General features: G+C 50.6%; 1 protein-coding gene across 9 annotated transcripts in view; it reads right to left on the reverse strand.

Annotated features, from left to right (window-relative positions):
• The window catches only part of SPECC1 (sperm antigen with calponin homology and coiled-coil domains 1), a 210,831-nt gene that overhangs the window by 131,791 nt on the left and 62,407 nt on the right, over positions 1–16,633 (reverse strand). For 8 of the 9 annotated variants that reach the window (XM_043903965.1, XM_043903966.1, XM_043903969.1 and 5 more), the window contains 2 exons: positions 8,020–8,186; positions 956–1,094 (listed from right to left, as the gene is read on the reverse strand). In XM_043903965.1, coding sequence (XP_043759900.1) covers positions 956–1,094; positions 8,020–8,166 — 286 coding nt within the window. In that variant the 5' untranslated portion in view covers positions 8,167–8,186. The remainder of the gene's footprint in view (positions 1–955; positions 1,095–8,019; positions 8,187–16,633) is intronic. The other variant, XM_043903972.1, reaches the window with a different exon arrangement.

Raw genomic sequence — 16,633 nt, forward strand, 5'->3', positions numbered from 1 at the left:
AGCCCATTCCCCCCACATCATAAAAAAAAGTCACATATATTCTTTACAGATTCAACTTTTTGAAAAGAGTAAATTAAAATATACCTTTGGAAAGCTAATCTGTGATATTTTATGTAAAAGTGAGGAAGTCATAAGCAGGCTACCATTAAACCCCTATCATAAATGAACATTTCAGCTGTTCCCATCTTGGATAACTGAGCAATACATTACGATCATTTATGGGCCTGCATTGTGAGTTGGACCACGCAAAGCTCAGCTTTCTTATCTACATGCTGCAAAAGAAAATGAAATATATTCTTTGATGTTTTAAGTTTCCAATGCTCTGAATAATGGATTAAAAAAAAAAACAAAAAACCTTTTCTGTTTCTCAAAAAACTGCTAACACAGAGAATGCCTACGGCTTTCAGCGGCCACTGGCGTCTGAGCGACTGCGAGCAGCCTTGAGTTCTTCCTGGTCTCCACAGGACCCAGGACCCAGGACGCAGGCTGGGCAGCTTGGCCAGGGACCTGTGGGCCCACACACTCGTCTACACTGCAGTACCAAGACCCCAAGACAGCCCCACGGCCTGTACCACCCTGCCTGGATCCCCACGAAGTCCACACGTGCAGGGTGATGGACAAGCAGAGGGGTGGAGAGACACACAGGGCTCCCCACCGCCTCCGTGTCCCCTTGTGTCTGTCTCCCCGAGACATATAAACCCCCCGTTGTGGAATATTGTCGCCTAAAAGCTCCTGACTCAAAGTGGTCCTGACAGACCTGACGGGGGAAGGAGGAGTGAAGCCCTGAGATAATTTCAAATGGACAAGAAAGGGCCTCCTGGGCTCCTCCGCCCTGGGCTCCCCCCACGTGCCCCGCCCCTCCCCGGACCCCGCCCACCTGCCCCCACCTCCCTGAGACCCTCCCACCTGCCTGCCCCCGACGCCTGAGTCTCTCCTTGTCCCCACTCCCACCTACCTGAGGGGCCCCTCAGGCGGCTCTCGGTGAGTTCAGAGATGGCACCGGACGTGGACGTCTTTTTCAGCCGAGCTGCTGCCCCGGAAGCAGCGGCCACCCCAGGCTTGTTGAGCGTGTCCTCACTGCTGGCCCGCTTGAGCTGAGAGAGGTGGGGGAGAGAGGGTGAAGAGATGCGTTTTCGGGAAGGGGCGCCATAAACCGGCACAGCACGGAGCGGGCCCCACCTGCCCACCCCGGCCGGAGGGAACAGCGCAGAGTGGACAAACCTGGATGCCCTCTGGTCCTGGCGCGGGCCTCCAGCACTGCTTCAGAGATCCGTGTAAGGTCGTGGGTGGTCACCACCCATCAATCACATTCAAATAATGATGTTTTTAAAACATGGTGTGTATTTTTATGTATTTATTTGGCTGAGACACCCCCACCCCCTGCCCCCAGCGTGCAGGCCAACCAGGGATGGAACCCACGCCCCGTGCATTGGAAGCAGGGAGTCAACCACTGGACCACTAGGATGGTCCCGATGTATTATTGTTTTTTCTTAAAAGACTGGGAACCAAGGAAAAAAGAACTATATGGCACACAGAAGTCAGGATAGAGTGACACACAAGAAATTCAAAGACAATAAAAAGTAGCACAAAAACCTCTGGAGATTCTTCCCTTCTCAGAGGGAAGAGATACAAACAGGTGAATATCCACAGGTGCCCACCCCAAGCACTGGCAGGCGACCCCACACACACTGTTCAGATGGAGGAGAGGGACTGCTGTGGAGCCAGAAGAATGGTTAGTGATGGCAGAAAGACAGCAGGATCTGCTCCTTGTCTGCCTTCTTCCCTGGCACAGAAGGCAGAGAACAAACATTTGCTGAAAGGTATTGAAGTGGGGGGTGGGGGGGCAGGCCTAAATGAGCTCACACTCTGGCCCAGGTAAACCATACCTGAGCTGAAGGAGAAAAACCACAAATAAGTTCTCCCAACCACAGTCTTGGTTAAAGACGGCTGTGGAAGGGATCCTTCTAGAAGACGAGGCAGGCAGGTGTCCAGAGCCTCCACAAACACACATGACACTTGGAGAAACAGCATGAAAATTCCCTTGAATCAACGGAGACCTGGAGCAGGAAGCCCAGGCCACCACACTGGTCAGGGGCTCCATCCTGCTCTAGGGCCATTTCCTGAAGGTTAAGAAGCCCAGAGAGGGAGAACAGGGAAGGTGTGGAACAGAGAGCCTGGGGCCCCTCCCCTCTCGCCACAGCCCCCAGAGCTGCTCCCACCATCCTGGACACTGTGCTCCGAAGGCCGACTGCCAGCTGGGCGTCCACCCTCAGTGCATACAATGTGCCGAATCCACGGGCCAGGGTGCACACAGGTCACAGCAGAGTGGGCGGCCTGCTCTCAGGGTCAACAACCAGCAAAGGGGCTAGTTCCTGTGTGGTGACTCAGAACTCGTCATGAGGAGTGAGGAAAACAAAAACGGGAGGTGTGGGCGTCCTCACGGAGCAGGTGCCCTGGACCAGGCCCGGAGGACCAAGTGGACGGGGTGTCCCTGAGGCCACAGGTGTACGCTAAAAGCTGGGGGCAGGGAGCAGGGCGGGGAAGGAAGGGGGAGCGCATGGGACCAGGGCAGGACCCTCCTGGCTCCTGGAGAAATAAGGATGAGGAGAAGCAGTGACAAGGATTCGGATGTAATGAGCAGACAACAGGGAAACGTGTGTGTTCCAGCCGGGAGAGCCATCCAGTTGAGTCCGCTGGAGAGACCCCTCTGTGAGCAGAAGAGAAGGAGGGATCGGGCGGGGTGGGGGAGGGGAGAGAGGAGGCAGCTGGAAGGGCAGGCAGGGGTAGGGGGAAGGAAGGCAAAGTCAAGTTCTTGCTGTTAAGACTGGGTGATAAGCCTGTTTGGAGGGTCAGAGGCAGAATTAAGGGAACAGACAGGAGCTGATGACATGTGGCAGCCTGGGTCCTTCTAGGTCCTTGACTCACATGTTACTTCTGATTCAAACCACAACTTGACTACCCTGGACTTGACAAAGCACATTAACTAACTCACTCGAGGCTGCGTGGGTGAGGTAGGACTGGGAGGCAGGCCCAGGACTGTGTTTCCAAGGCCTGTAAGATTTTCACTGGGCTGGAGCCAAAGAAGGGCCAGGAGATGCCAGGCACACCACCGGGGTGAGGGCTTATGGGCAGGGCTGGAGGAAAGCCATGTCGCATGGGCGGCACAGGGTGGCAACTCAGGGCACCAGCTCTAAGTCCAGACTTGGGATCCTGGGCTGGAGTCTTGGCTCTGCCTCTTACTGGCTGTGTGACCCAGGGCAAATCACTTTTACCTCTCTGTGCTTTTGTGGGTTTTTCCTGTGCTTTTGTTTCTCTACTTGATAAACAGATCAAGCCATGATACCGATGTGAGTGAACTCCGAAGCCCACTTCTGAGTTCCATTTTACCAGCTGTACCCAACTTCCTCGGCCTCTTCTTGGACTTTAGGGTCCCAACCTGTATTATAAAAAGATCTGATCCCATCCTTCACTGGCAAAAGGATAAGACAGATGTGCTCCAGGCCAGTGGCGTGCTGTCTCCCTAGTGCAGCATGGCCCATTTGGGTGGCAGCAAAGCTTTTACAGGGAGCCCTTCATTTGTCCTGCACCTTCCACGAGAAATTCCTTTGGAGAAAGACTCACTGCTTAGTACTTTCCCCAGAGGCAGGACATACAGACCCCAGATTGATCCTGTCCTCTGAGGCAATATCAGACACAGAACATTTCCACTGGGTCAAAGCCTAAGAGGAGCCAGGAGATGCCGGCCACACCGCTGGAGTGAGGTTACTAATTCTTCTTTCTCTGTTCATGGCTGCATTCTTAGCTTTGTTTCCTGGTCATCAAATGCAGCTTCGGCACCACCTGAGATCTCTGGTTTCTTATACAAGATCCCTACGAAAGCTTCGGTCTTGCTTTGATGTGTGTAATAAGTATTTTCACCAACTCTTCCACTGATATTTAAGCTGCTGAGCACCTGTATATGAAAGCTTACAAAAGGAAAATGTCTGAACAGCTCACAGATTCATGTAGCTAAGAGATTCCTTCAATTCCACAAAGATGGGGACGGGGGAAGTCAAAGTTCTCAAATAATCACACAAAACACAATCTGGTCTTTCAAAGAGGAAAACATGTTAATGGTTGGAGCAGTGGTTCTCAAACTTCAGGGTCTGTCAGAATCCTAAGGGTCTGTTAAACCGCAGACGGATGCCTGCACCCCAGCCCCAGCACCCCTGCCAAGCTTCTGATCCCCTAGGTCTGGGTGGGACCTGAGGATCTGCATTTCGGACGAGTTCCCAGGGGATGCTGGTACTGCTGCTGTGGGTTCCACACTTTGAGAACCAAAAGGTTTTAGAGTAGCACTGTCAGTGGAAATATTATACAAGCCATGGACCTAAGTTTACATGGTCTGGGATGAACATTAAAAAACATAAATGAAACAGGCAACCTTAAATTTAGTGACATATTTTCTGGATGCAATACATTCAAAATATTATCAATTAATGTAGAACACACCGATGAGGTCTTTTCCTTTTTTTGCACTCACTCTTCAAAACCTGATGTGTGTCTTGCACTCACAACACACATTAGGGCTCATCACTGCCACACAGGCTGGTGGTTCCTGCTTCAGGTAGTGCAACTGTGGAGCATTCTCTCCGGAAGGACAACAAGAGGACTGACCTGGTCCCCAAGACTCAAGGAGAACATAAACCATGAGACTGCTTTATGGGGACCCTAAGCCCCAGCCACAGGAAACTGGATGGGGTTAACACATGACTCGTGCTCACCAAGCAGGGACCTTTCCCAATACTTTGCTTGTTGCTTGCTTTTAACCAACCAGAAGCAAGCAGCAGCTGGACCCTCCAAGGAATGGGGGAGGCACGGGCAGGACTGACAGCCAGACTTCATACCACGCGACAAAGAAGATGACAAAGCAGAGAAAGGTGACGTGAAGTCCTGGGGAGTCCCAGTCCATGGTCCCGGTCTCTCTATTCTCTGGTCTTGCACCTTTGTCCTGCACACAGTGACCCAGAACCTCAAATGTCTTCCATAGATTTCTCTTCTGTTCAAGTCAATGTTCTGTCATTTGTGACCAAGGGAGTCCTGACTAATAGACATGGGCCTTCTAGTAGCTGATGTGACGTGGCCTGTCTGCATCAGGGAGCCCGGGGGGCTTGTCTCTCTGTGCTGGACTCAGTGACATGAGGACTCACAGTAGGCCCCCTACCCCCGCCATCCCATCCAGGCTCCTGTTGCTCCCCAAACAAACCTGCTCCTCCACGGCTCCACAGCTCAGGCCAGCATCTGAAGCAGGGTCTTTCATTCTACTTTTGGTGCATGTGTTTTAGTTCTCCTATTTTGGGCCAGTGAAAACATATCTGTCTATACTTATATGTGTCCAACTCCTGCAAAGCAGTCATAGGTAATGTGTGTGTGCTCAGTCAAGTCTGACTCTTTGTGACCCCATGGACTGTAGCCCACCAGGATCCTCTGTCCATGTGATTTCCCAGGCAAGAATGCTGGAGTGGGTTGCCATTTCCTCCTCCAGGGGCTCTTCCTGACCCAGGGGTTGAGCCCCATCTCCTGCACTGGCAGGTGGACTCTTTACCACCAAGCCACCCAGGAAGTCCTGTAAAGCAGCCGCAGTGAGATGCTGACCATGGCATCCAGGTGGTGGGATGTCGTGTTCAGTGTGTAATTCAGCTTCTCTGAGTGCTCAGATTTCAGCAGTAAAACACTTGGGGGGAAGTCACTTGCTTTTCTGTCAATGTCTGTCACCTCCTTCTCTTCTGGGCTCTGGGTTTTGTCTTCTTCCTCTGCCCACAGAGGCAGAGAGGAGTGTCAGAGAGTACGGGGGTGCAGCTCTTGGCTATTCCTTCCCCCAACCCCGTCACCCTCTTTCACAGGTTCAGGCCTGGCGACCCGGAGGACCAGGACAAGAGCCAAGAGCCTCCAGAGGAGTGTCTGCGTCTCCCACGATGTCCTCCCACTGGAACCAGTTTCCAAAACACACATCCATCAAAGCAGAAATGGCCACCATTTTACTCGTTCATCAGCAGTAGGAAACACACCTGAGCTTCACCTGTGATTAAATACTGCTTGAAAATATTTTAATATATTCCAGAAGTTCTCAGGGTCGGTTATGGGGGAAACGTATGTATTCATTTAAAATCCATATTGAAGATGTCTCCCAATAGGTCAAAGACAATAAACATTAAAACGATGGAAATAATGGTCAGGGCCAGGATAACAGAATAATGATAAACAAAATTATGTGCAGGACACTATCCACACTTACATCTCAGGGCAGATACAGTCCTCACCCCATCTCAGAGCAGCTGCGCAGCCTGAGGTTCCACAGCCAGGAGCGGGCAGAGCTGAGGTCCTGATGCGGCCTGTCTGACCCCCTCTTTAGCAAGCTGTTCTTAACCCACTGCCCCTGCCGGGTATTCAGCCCATACTGAGCACTGCCAGGGAGCAACAGGACAGCACAGGGGGAGCCCAGAAGCTGTGTGCATGCAGTCCAGGGAGCCAGGCTCAGCAGGGTGGGAGGACACTTTACTCCCCTCTGAATGGGTGGGGAGAGCCTGGAGGATTTTAAGCAGAGGAGTGACTTGTGTTGACTTGTGTTGAAAGGACCACCCGGCTTCTGTTGAGAACGGAGCGTAGGCTACAAAGTCAAGAGCAGGCAAGTGGTCCCTGGGATGTTTTGCAGGTGAACCGTGGGATGGGAGGAAAGGAGGCTCTGGAGATGATGTCAGGGCTTTTGCCTGGGTGATGACAGGAGGGAGCTGCTATTTACTGGAACAGGGAGAGTCTAGAGGAGCAGGTTTGCAGGCGGGAGAGACGGAGGGGAAGGAGAGCAGTCAATGTTGAGTATGTCACCTTCAAGGGCCCTTCCAGACACCCAGGAGGTGGGTCACAAAGGCAGCCGGAGGAGCGCTGGCTGGAGACACACATCCATGTGTCACCCCCACGCGGTGTCAGAATTTATGAGTGGATGCTGTCACCTACAAGAACTGTCCTCACCAGGAACAGTGCCATTCCTCAGGGAGTATGTCAGAATTTTGTGGGGGCGTCTTTAGCTGCCACCGTGACTGTAGGCGGTACTGGCGTCTACAGTGTGGGAGGATGGAGACCCCAGACGTCCTTCTGAGAACCTGACAGCCTGGCACAAGGAACTGCCTGCATCCACACTCTTCACAGATCCCTCAGACACTCGCAGAGCTGGAGCATCTTTGATTGTTATCCCAGTGGAGAACACCCCTTTGTTTTACGTATAAAGACAATGTGTTTCTTATAAGACTTTAAGATACACTCAACTTTCTAAGAACAAGGGAAGACTGCACTTGGGTTCACAACTTCACCAAGAGTGCTCAGCATTCAAACCATCACCCCAGCCTTCCCAGTGCCCGAGTCATCAACACGATAACCCTGAATCTGTCTGTCCAGAGTGGCCACATCCATGGGGCACCAAGAAGCACCATACGTCCTTCAGTGGAGCCACGCACAGGCAGTTGTGGGTGGAAATGTGATGCTTTAATTATAAATGATGTTCCTTTTGTTCCTTCTATAGTTAGGATGCTACACTGATTTCTCCAGAGTGTGTGTGTGTGTAGGCCAGTGACAAGGTCTCTGAGTTTCATCTCAGGGTGGAAGGAGGTGCTCCAGTCCACTTATGTTAGGAACCCCAGGGGGTGAGGAGGAGCCAGCAGGGGAGACCCCCAAGGGCTGCCCTGGTTGGGTGAGGGGAACCCTGAGAGGAGAAGTCCAGATGCAAGCCAGTGGGGCAGTGACACCTGAATTATGAGGACCCTGGTGACCCTGAGCCAGTCCAGTGGATGCTGACTCTGGCTGGAGAGCCCACATGGTCCATGCAGGGGGTCCCGTCTCTGTCCAACCACAGATTTCCTCTCGAGTCCAGGGCACCCTGACTGCACCCCCTTTGCTCTGTGCCTTCAGGTCAGCTATGTTGGGGCCCTCCTGGGGCCCTGCTCACTGCCTCGGGGCACCCAGCAGCCCTGCCCCGTGTCCCATCCATACCTTGCTGAGTCGGGACTCGAAAGCCAGCGAGGTGGAAGACTTAGAGCTCTTCATGCCGGGAGAGGGGCCGGGGAGGGGCCGGGGGCGGTCCACCCCCTGGCTCCCTGTCCTGGTCACTGGACTCCAAGGCTTGGCTGCGCTCTTCATGTTTGTCCCAGGGAGTCCTTCTGTACAAAGGGTAGAAAAGAAAACCCGTGTGTCCACACTTGACAGAGCTTCACCCCCACACACCATGGGCATCACTGCTGTCATGGAGAACAAGCCTCCAGATGAGGATGCACAGAGAGCACGTTCCTCCTGAGATGGTACCTTCCCACCAGGTTCCTTTCTACAGCTTCTCAACAGCTCTCACTGAACTACTGAAAACACACGTGTACCATTACTGATGTTCTGACATGGGTTGTGGTGGTTTAGTCACTAGGTCGTGTCTGACTCTTGCGACCCCATGGGCTGACCACTAGGCTCTTCTGTCCATGGGATTCTCCAGGCAAGAATACTGGATTGGCTTGCCGTTTCCTTCTCCAGGGGATCTTCACAACCCACGGATCAAACCCAGGTCTCCTGCATTGCAGGCAGATTTGTTACTGACTGAGCTACAAGGGAAATGTTATGACATTACTCTTCAGCAATGTGGAGATACATGTATCTCCCCACATAAAACAGGTCAGCTGGAGTCGAGACATACTATGTCCGTAAGCCTTGCCATTTTAGGGTTGACAGTTGAGCAACTTACATAATTTCCAAATAGACATAAATGAATTACTTGAAAATTCAATTTCACAGAAGCACAGCTTTTTTTTCTTCTTTTGGACAAAAATGGTATCAATTAAAAATTAATTGGGAAGATTTTGATCAGACAGACCTGCCATTATAGAGTAGAGTTACTCAATTAAAATATTCTAGGAAAGACAATTTGTGCAAAGGAGCAGGATGTGGTTAAAAGCCTGGGGGAAACCCACGTCCAAAGGCGAGGAAGGTGGCCTGCGTCCTGCCACCACTCCTGAGGATGTGGGCCGGCTGGCCATGAACCTCTGAGCCCTTTTCCCTCTCAGCAGCACAATGGGACTCTGACTCTGCCTGTCCTTGTGGACACTCACGACCAGGGATGTGAGGTCAAGGACCAAAACTGCAGATAAGAAACAAACTGGAAAATGCACTTTAAAAAACACCACCAGGTGACTGGACTTCCCTGGTGGCGCAGTCAGTAAAGTATCCACCTGCAGTGCAGGAGACCTGGGTTTGATCCCTGAGTCAGGAAGATCTCCTGGAGGAGGAAATGGCAACCCACTCCAGTATTGTTGCCTGGAGAATCCCACGGACAGAGGGACCTGGTGGGCAACAGCCTGTGGGGTCACAAAGAGTCGGACACGACTGAGCGACTGAACCACCGCCAAGCACCAGGTGACAGTGATGCTGGTGGCTGCACTCCCAGGTATTCAATCGTGTCCAACTCTTTCGTGACCCCGTGGACTGTTACATGGACTGTAGTCCACCAGACTCCTCTGTCCATGGGATTTCCCAGGCAAGAATACTGGAGTGGGTTGCCATGTCCTCTTCCAGGGGATCTTCCCAACTCAAGGATCAAACCCTCGTCTCCTGCGACTCCTGTGTTGGCAGGTGGATTCCTTACCACTGCGCCACCCGGGAAGCCCCAGCACTCACAGGACCTGGGTCTAATTAACTGCTCGCCTCCCGGATCGTAGCTGATGCTCAGCAGCCCTGGGCCACCTCTCCCCTCACTGCATCCCAGGACACCCCGTTCTGCCCCGGAGAAAAGGAACAGGCTGCCTTCCCCAGCAGGGACGTCCTCCTGTTCTTGTCTCCTTTCCTGGAGACACCATTTCAACCAACAGCCTCCCAGCCGGGACCACCCAGCCCCTGCTCCTACTTAAAGAGATTAGCTGGTGGCCAGTGTCCAAGACGTACCTGGCACTCGTTCTGAGCACTGCTATCCTGGCAGCTGTGCCAATGTGACTACAGGTGAAAATAATATTTTAAGACAGCGATTTGTTTTCTAAATCATTTCTGAGAAAAATTACTCACGATTTCAGTCATATGACTAGTGCAATAGTTTATTAGTCTCAGCTTGATTCCAGGTATCACGATTTTTAAGATTCTGTATTTAAACAACCACTTCTTGTGCATTGCATGGATGTTTAGCACAAGCTATTTTTCTTTCTCTGCCCACAATTTTTAATGCTTGTTTCCACAGCAACAATGGAAGAATTCCTAGGTTAAGACCTATATAGCAACTCATTTTATTAGGACTCTCAGTATAAAATGAATGAACATAGCCTGAGTGATTCTTGGAGAGAATTACTGATGAATTTTACCCATGACTGCAGAACCAACCAGTGGCATGTCAGTCTGACTCACAGTGACAACAAAAAAAGTATCTGTTTAATCAAGGCACCCTTTCAGGTGATGATTGCAACTACTTAGAGATGACTGTTGTAGGACTTACTCGGTGAAAACATAGGTGATTCTATACCGCATCTGTGCTTTCCAAAATCTACCCATCAAAATGGAAATGAAATGCATCATACTCATTCCCCAGAAGAAAGATAAGACCTTGAAGAGGAAAAGCAGAAGGAAGGTGATAGAAAATCTTCCCAGTGTTTCCCTAAGCCCTTGGCATAAAAAAAGAAAGAAAAAGAAAGGAAGGCGGCTTCCCTGGTGGTCTAGCCTGCCAGTGCTGGGGACACAGGTTCAATCCCTGGCTCAGGAAGATCCCACATGCCACAGGGCAACTAAGCTCATGAGCCACAACTACCGAGCTCGTGTTCCACAACAAAAGAAGCCATAGCAATGAGAAGCCGGTGCACCACAATGAAGACCCAGAGCAGCCAAAAATAAATAAATAAATCTTAAAAAAAAAAAAAAAGGAAGGAAGAAAAAAAGGGAGAGATGAGGGAGAAAGAAAAGAAGAGAAAGGAAAGGGGAAAAATGCACCTCAGTCAAAATTCCAGATCTAAACTCTTAATCTCTGGCAACAAACCTGATAACCTTCCAGACAGTCACCTGAAAGACCTGCAGCCACTTCTCGAAGGCTGTGGTTACTTGCTCTGAGGCAAAATTCTCAGGGTTACTTCATTTGCATCATCACATCTTTATTCTCCTAGAACCTTGAACCCAATCTGATTATTCCCAGATGCATGTACACAGAGGACCTTCCTCCCCTGAGCCCCTCCACATGGCCTGACTCTTCATCCTTGGTTCCCTTCACACATCTTTCCTTCATTTTCCCAGATGGAGGCATTTATCTTGTACTCATGCACCAGCCAGACTCTTCAGATTCCATCTTCTTCCAGAATTCAAAATATACAGAAATGAAATAAGTAACATCTCCCCTTGAACCAGGAAGGGAGTCCTATTGGTAGGGAGAGTGCTGGGGGAGGGGTGCTGGGGTGGGTGCTATGTTGGAGGGAATACGCCCTGAGGGGTGGTGGGCTCCACCAGAGCAGTGCCACTTTCCTGGGACGAGGATAGGACAAGGGTGCTGGCTGGGGGTGCTTCAGCCTCCAGCCAGGCTGAAGGCCAGCTAGGTGCCCTGCTCCCCACTCTCCACATCTAGGACTTTGTTAAGTATCGCCTGCCCCTTCCAGCAGGACCGGGTCTTCCTTGTGTTCCCCAAATCTTCCGAGGCCTCCTCTTTCCTTTGCTCTGACCACACCCAGCCATGGGCTTTCCAGGAATGGACCCCAAAAGGAGCATCCTTGCAGTCATCCACCCACAGTGCTCAGCCTGCTCTGGCCCTGTTCCCTGTCCACTCCCTGGGATCCTCCTGCTAGAATTGGGCAGGGCGCCAGGCCCACTCCCAGCTTCTGCAGACTTTAACCCGATCCGCTTCCCACTGCCTCCTCTCCGACTCTCCTCTTGCCCTCACCCGTGGCCTGGCGCTGCTCAGGCCTCTTCACAGGTCATCAAGCCCTCATCACAACCCTACCAGGTATCATCACCCTCAGTCTAAGATGCAGACACTTGGTTCTGTTCAGGAGGTTAAGGAACTTGCCCAAACCACAGAGTTTACAATACAGCCAGGATTCAAATCCAGTTTTAATTGGCTCTTACACACCAGGGGTGGGCACGGCCTCCCTGGGTAGTGTTCTGAGGAAAGCACACAGGCTTCCGGATCCAGAGCTCCTGGTCCGATTCCACCTCCGCTGCTCACTGCACAGGCTCAGGCATGCTTCTCAAAACACTACGATTCCCAACATCTTCACCTGATCAACAGAGTTTTTGGTGCCCGCATCACACAACAAAAGACACTCAACGAGCATCAGTTGCCTACTCACAAATGCTCATGGTGTTCAGCCAAGAGCTACTTGGCTTTATGGACTCAGCAACACCCAGTGATGGATCCATGGAATCAATGTCCAGTGGCCGGAGCCAGACAGACACTCCAGACATAAGCAAGGTCTCTCCTTGCTCACAGAGCAGCCTGTGTTCACCTGGAAATCCGACAGAGGGAAAGTGCAGAGAAAGCTGAACAACGAGCGGACACCCCACAGTCACTAGGACTGGCCCCAGTGGCTGAAAGGCAACATCGTGTGCATGCTGATGAACGATACTTCTCTTAGGGTTATGAGTTCAAAACAGAAAATAGACAGATGGGTTCTAGCCAAGCACAAGATGATGAAAAGAAAAAAAAAAGATTTCTATGATTAATTTCCTGATTCCTAAAAATTCTTCTAACCAACTCAAGAGGATCAAATTGATCAAGAAATTACAGTTGACCTTTGAACAAAGTGGGGCTTAATTTATCCATCATTTATAGTTGGCCCTCCATGTCTGGGTCCCTCCACGTCTGTGGCCCTTACACGTCTGTGGTCCCTCATGTCTGGGCCCCTCCACACCTGTGATCCCTCATGTCTATGGTCCATCATCCCTCATGTCTGTGGTCCCCTCCACGTCTGCGGTCCCCACACGTCTGTGGTCCCTCATGTCTGGGCCCCTCCATGCCTGTGATCCCTCATGTCTGTGGTCCCTCATCCCTCATGTCTGTGGTCCCCTCCACGTCTGTGGTCCCCACACGTCTGTGGTCCCTCATGTCTGGGCACCTCCATGCCTGTGATCCCTCATGTCTGTGGTCCCCTCCACGTCTGTGGTCCCCACACGTCTGTGGTCCCTCATGTCTGGGCACCTCCATGCCTGTGATCCCTCATGTCTGTGGTCCCTTCCATGTCTGTGGTCCCTCCGAGTCTGTGGTTCCTTGGTATCCACAGATTCAACCAACCATGGACGAAGATGTACTGAAGGATCCGCTGTGGAAAAAACCTACTTGTAGGTAGATCCATGCGGTTCAAACCCATGTTATCCGAGGATCCGAGGTACACTTAAACTTAGGAACTCACTCCACAAGGGCAGGGAGAGGGTCTTCCCAGGGCTGTTTTCCTTAAATTGTTCATTTTATATTCTTATCAAGCTTCTTTCCTCTCTAGAATGTGTTCACCTAAGACTTCTATTTAAACCATAACTCATAAATTGAGTGGAGTTAAGTAAAAAAGATGGAAGAGAAGGGGAGGGAGAGAACAGTCAGGAACACGATACGGTCCATGCAGAGGGAGGGTCAGCCAGCATGCAGCTCAGATGTTTCAGCGCCACCTTCAGAGCTGTGCTGGGGGGCGGGTGTCTTGGGCCTCAGACTGGTTACCCTTTTAAGGCAAGAAAATCGAAAGGCAGCCGGGAAACCATTCTGGACCATCACAAATAATAAGGAGTGTCCAGGGGTGGGTGAGGGCATTCAGCTTTGCATCCAAGTACAATAAGCCCCAGGAAGCCGAGAGCGGAGGCATTCAAGTCTGAGAACGAACAAAATAAGCATGTTCACATAGCTCAACTACCAGGGGACTCGGCAGGAAACAGAAGGCAAGTGAATGGCACGCTGAAAATATCCAGCAAGAGCTTTCTAGAACCCGCTCTGGGCTTGCTCTTGACCTCTGCAGTGGGGTGGGCGGAGGATTCTGCCCCCAGGGGACATCTGACAGTGCGTGCAGCTGCTCTGGGCTGTCACAGCTTGGCGGGCTGGTGCTGGGGGTGGAGCCAGAGACGCTGCTGGACACCCCAGTACCCAAAGGGCAGTCCCACAATGAAGAGTGATCCTGCCTAAGCTGTTGGTACTCCATGTTGGGAAACTCAGTTCCAGAGGAAGAGCCAGGCTCCTCAACCAGCACCTGGTTTGATTCCCACCCAACCTGGGAATGTTTACGCTGAAAACCTGGCCCGGGAACAGCCAAGGGAATCCCGGACTCTGGTTAGAGGCCAAAGGAAGCTCTTCAAAGCTTATTATTTCCTGTTGGTCTCGAGATGAAAAGTCATCCCATTTTGTTTAGATTCAATCCTTCCCAGTATATAAAGAACAAGTTTCTACACAGCATCAGAAGGGAAAAGGCAAATTCATATGGAGGACTTCCCTGGTGGTACAGAGGCAGGATAGGAATCCACCTGCCCATGCAGGGGACACAGGTTTGATCCCTGATCTGGAAAGATTCCACAGGCCACGGGGAGCCACAACTTCTGAGCCCAAGTTCTAGAGCCCTTGAGCCACAATTGCTGAAGTCTGTGAGCTTAGCGTCTGTGCTCCCCAACAGGGGAAGCCACCGCAAAAAGAAGCCCAAGCACTGCAATCAACAGCAGCCCCCGCTTACCGTAACTAGACAAAGCCTACAGCAATAAAGACCCAACTCAGCCAAAAATAAATAAATACATAAAATTTTAACAAAATTTCATTGATCCCATCAGCAGAAGTCATCGGAAGAAAGTGAGAACCAAGAAGGGATGAAACAAAACTAAACTGAAAAGGACAACCGCACAGCACTAGCCCCACCATCTCAAGCTGAAAACACACTCTGGAAATGGAATACGGACTTGCAGAAACTATGACAGGCTGCCACAAGGTAGAGACCATAATGAATAGGGTTTAATCCGGAATTTAAAAAAAAACAAAAAAACAGGAGGAGCTGGTCTTTAAATATAAAACGCAGATCCTAGAGAGAGGCTGTAATCTGGGAGCTATATTGAGATCAAACCCTCAGAAATACTGCCCTGGGCCATCCTTCTGTCTCCAAAGCCGAACCAAGAAGCCAGCGTCCCACAGAGCTGGTAGCCACTAACCAGGAGTTGTTTCCTTACCTAAAATGTGGCTTCACATCAAAGAACTATAGGAAAGAGTCAAGGCCGTACAAAAGGAGATGGAAATAAAGTACTTCAAGAGCTTTTTCTATAGGAACAGTTTCAAAAGGTCTATTGAAAGAGTAAGAATATAAACTATTGTCTAGTGCCAAGAGCATTCAGAGGAAAGGACAGTCTTTTCAACAAATATGCTGAGAAAACTGGGCATCCACATCAGAAGGATTAAGTGGAACCCTTACCTTACACCATAGGCAAAAGTTAACTCAGAGTGGATGAAAGACCTAAATCTAAGGGCCAAAATTGTAAAACTCTCAGAAGAAAACACAGGGGAAAAGCTTCATGACGTTGGATTTGGCAATGGATTCTTAAAGATGACACCAAAAGCACAAGCAACAAGATGTACTGGATGACAACAAAATTAAACACTTGGGACTCCCTGGTGATCCACTGGTTAAGAATTTGCCTGCCAGTGCAGGGGTCACAGGTTCAGCCCCTGGTCTGGAAAGATCCCACATGCCATGGAGCAAATAAGCTCATATGCGACACAACTGCTGAGCCCACGCTCACAGCCTGTGCTCCACAGCATGGAAACCACTACAGTGAGAAGCCCATATACTGCAAGAGAGAGCAGCCCCCCTCACTGCAACTAGAGAAAGCCTATGCGCAGCAGTGAAGACCCAATGCAGACAAAAAGTCAAGTAAATAGAAAAGAAAATTTTTTTTAAATTAAACACTCCCATGCATCAGAGAACCCACAATCAATAGAGTGAAATGGCAACTCACAGAATGGAAGAAAACATTGGCAAGGGTTTGCTGTGGACTGAATTGTGCCCCTCTGCCACCACATTTATATGTTGAAGCCCTAATTCTCAAAGTGATTTCATTTGGAGATAGGACTTTCAGGGGGTGGATTAAGGTTAAATGAAGTGATAAGGGTGGGTCCTAATCCCATAGAATTGGTGCCTTTATTAGGAGAGGCGGGGGAGAGAGACCTTTCTGCTGCACACACACTAATGAAAAGCCACGCGAGGACATAGTGAGAAGACGGCAGCCTGCAAGGCAGGAGGAGACCCCTCACCAAGAAGCCAACAGCCACACCTTGTCCTTGGACTTCCTAACCTCCAGAACTGCGAGAAATCAATTTCTGTTGTTTAAGGCATTCAGTCTATGGTATTCTGTTATGAGCGCCCAGGCAGACTAAGGCAGGGTTATCATCTGGAATATACAAAGAACTCCTGCAACTCAACAACAAGAACTAACCTGATTTTAAAATGGACAAAGGACATGAATAGATACTTCTCCAAAGGTGCTTTGCGTGTGTGCTCAGTCATGTCCGACTTTTTACGACCCCATGGACTCCAACCCACCAGTCTCCTCTGTCCATGGGATTTCCCAGGCAAGAATACTGGAGTGGGTTGCTGTTTCCTTCTCCAGGGGATCTTCCCAACTGAGGGACTGAACCCCAGTCTCCTGCGTCTTCTGC

Source organism: Cervus elaphus, chromosome 5, assembly GCF_910594005.1.
Source record: "Cervus elaphus chromosome 5, mCerEla1.1, whole genome shotgun sequence".
NCBI classification, from domain to species: Eukaryota; Metazoa; Chordata; class Mammalia; order Artiodactyla; family Cervidae; genus Cervus; species Cervus elaphus.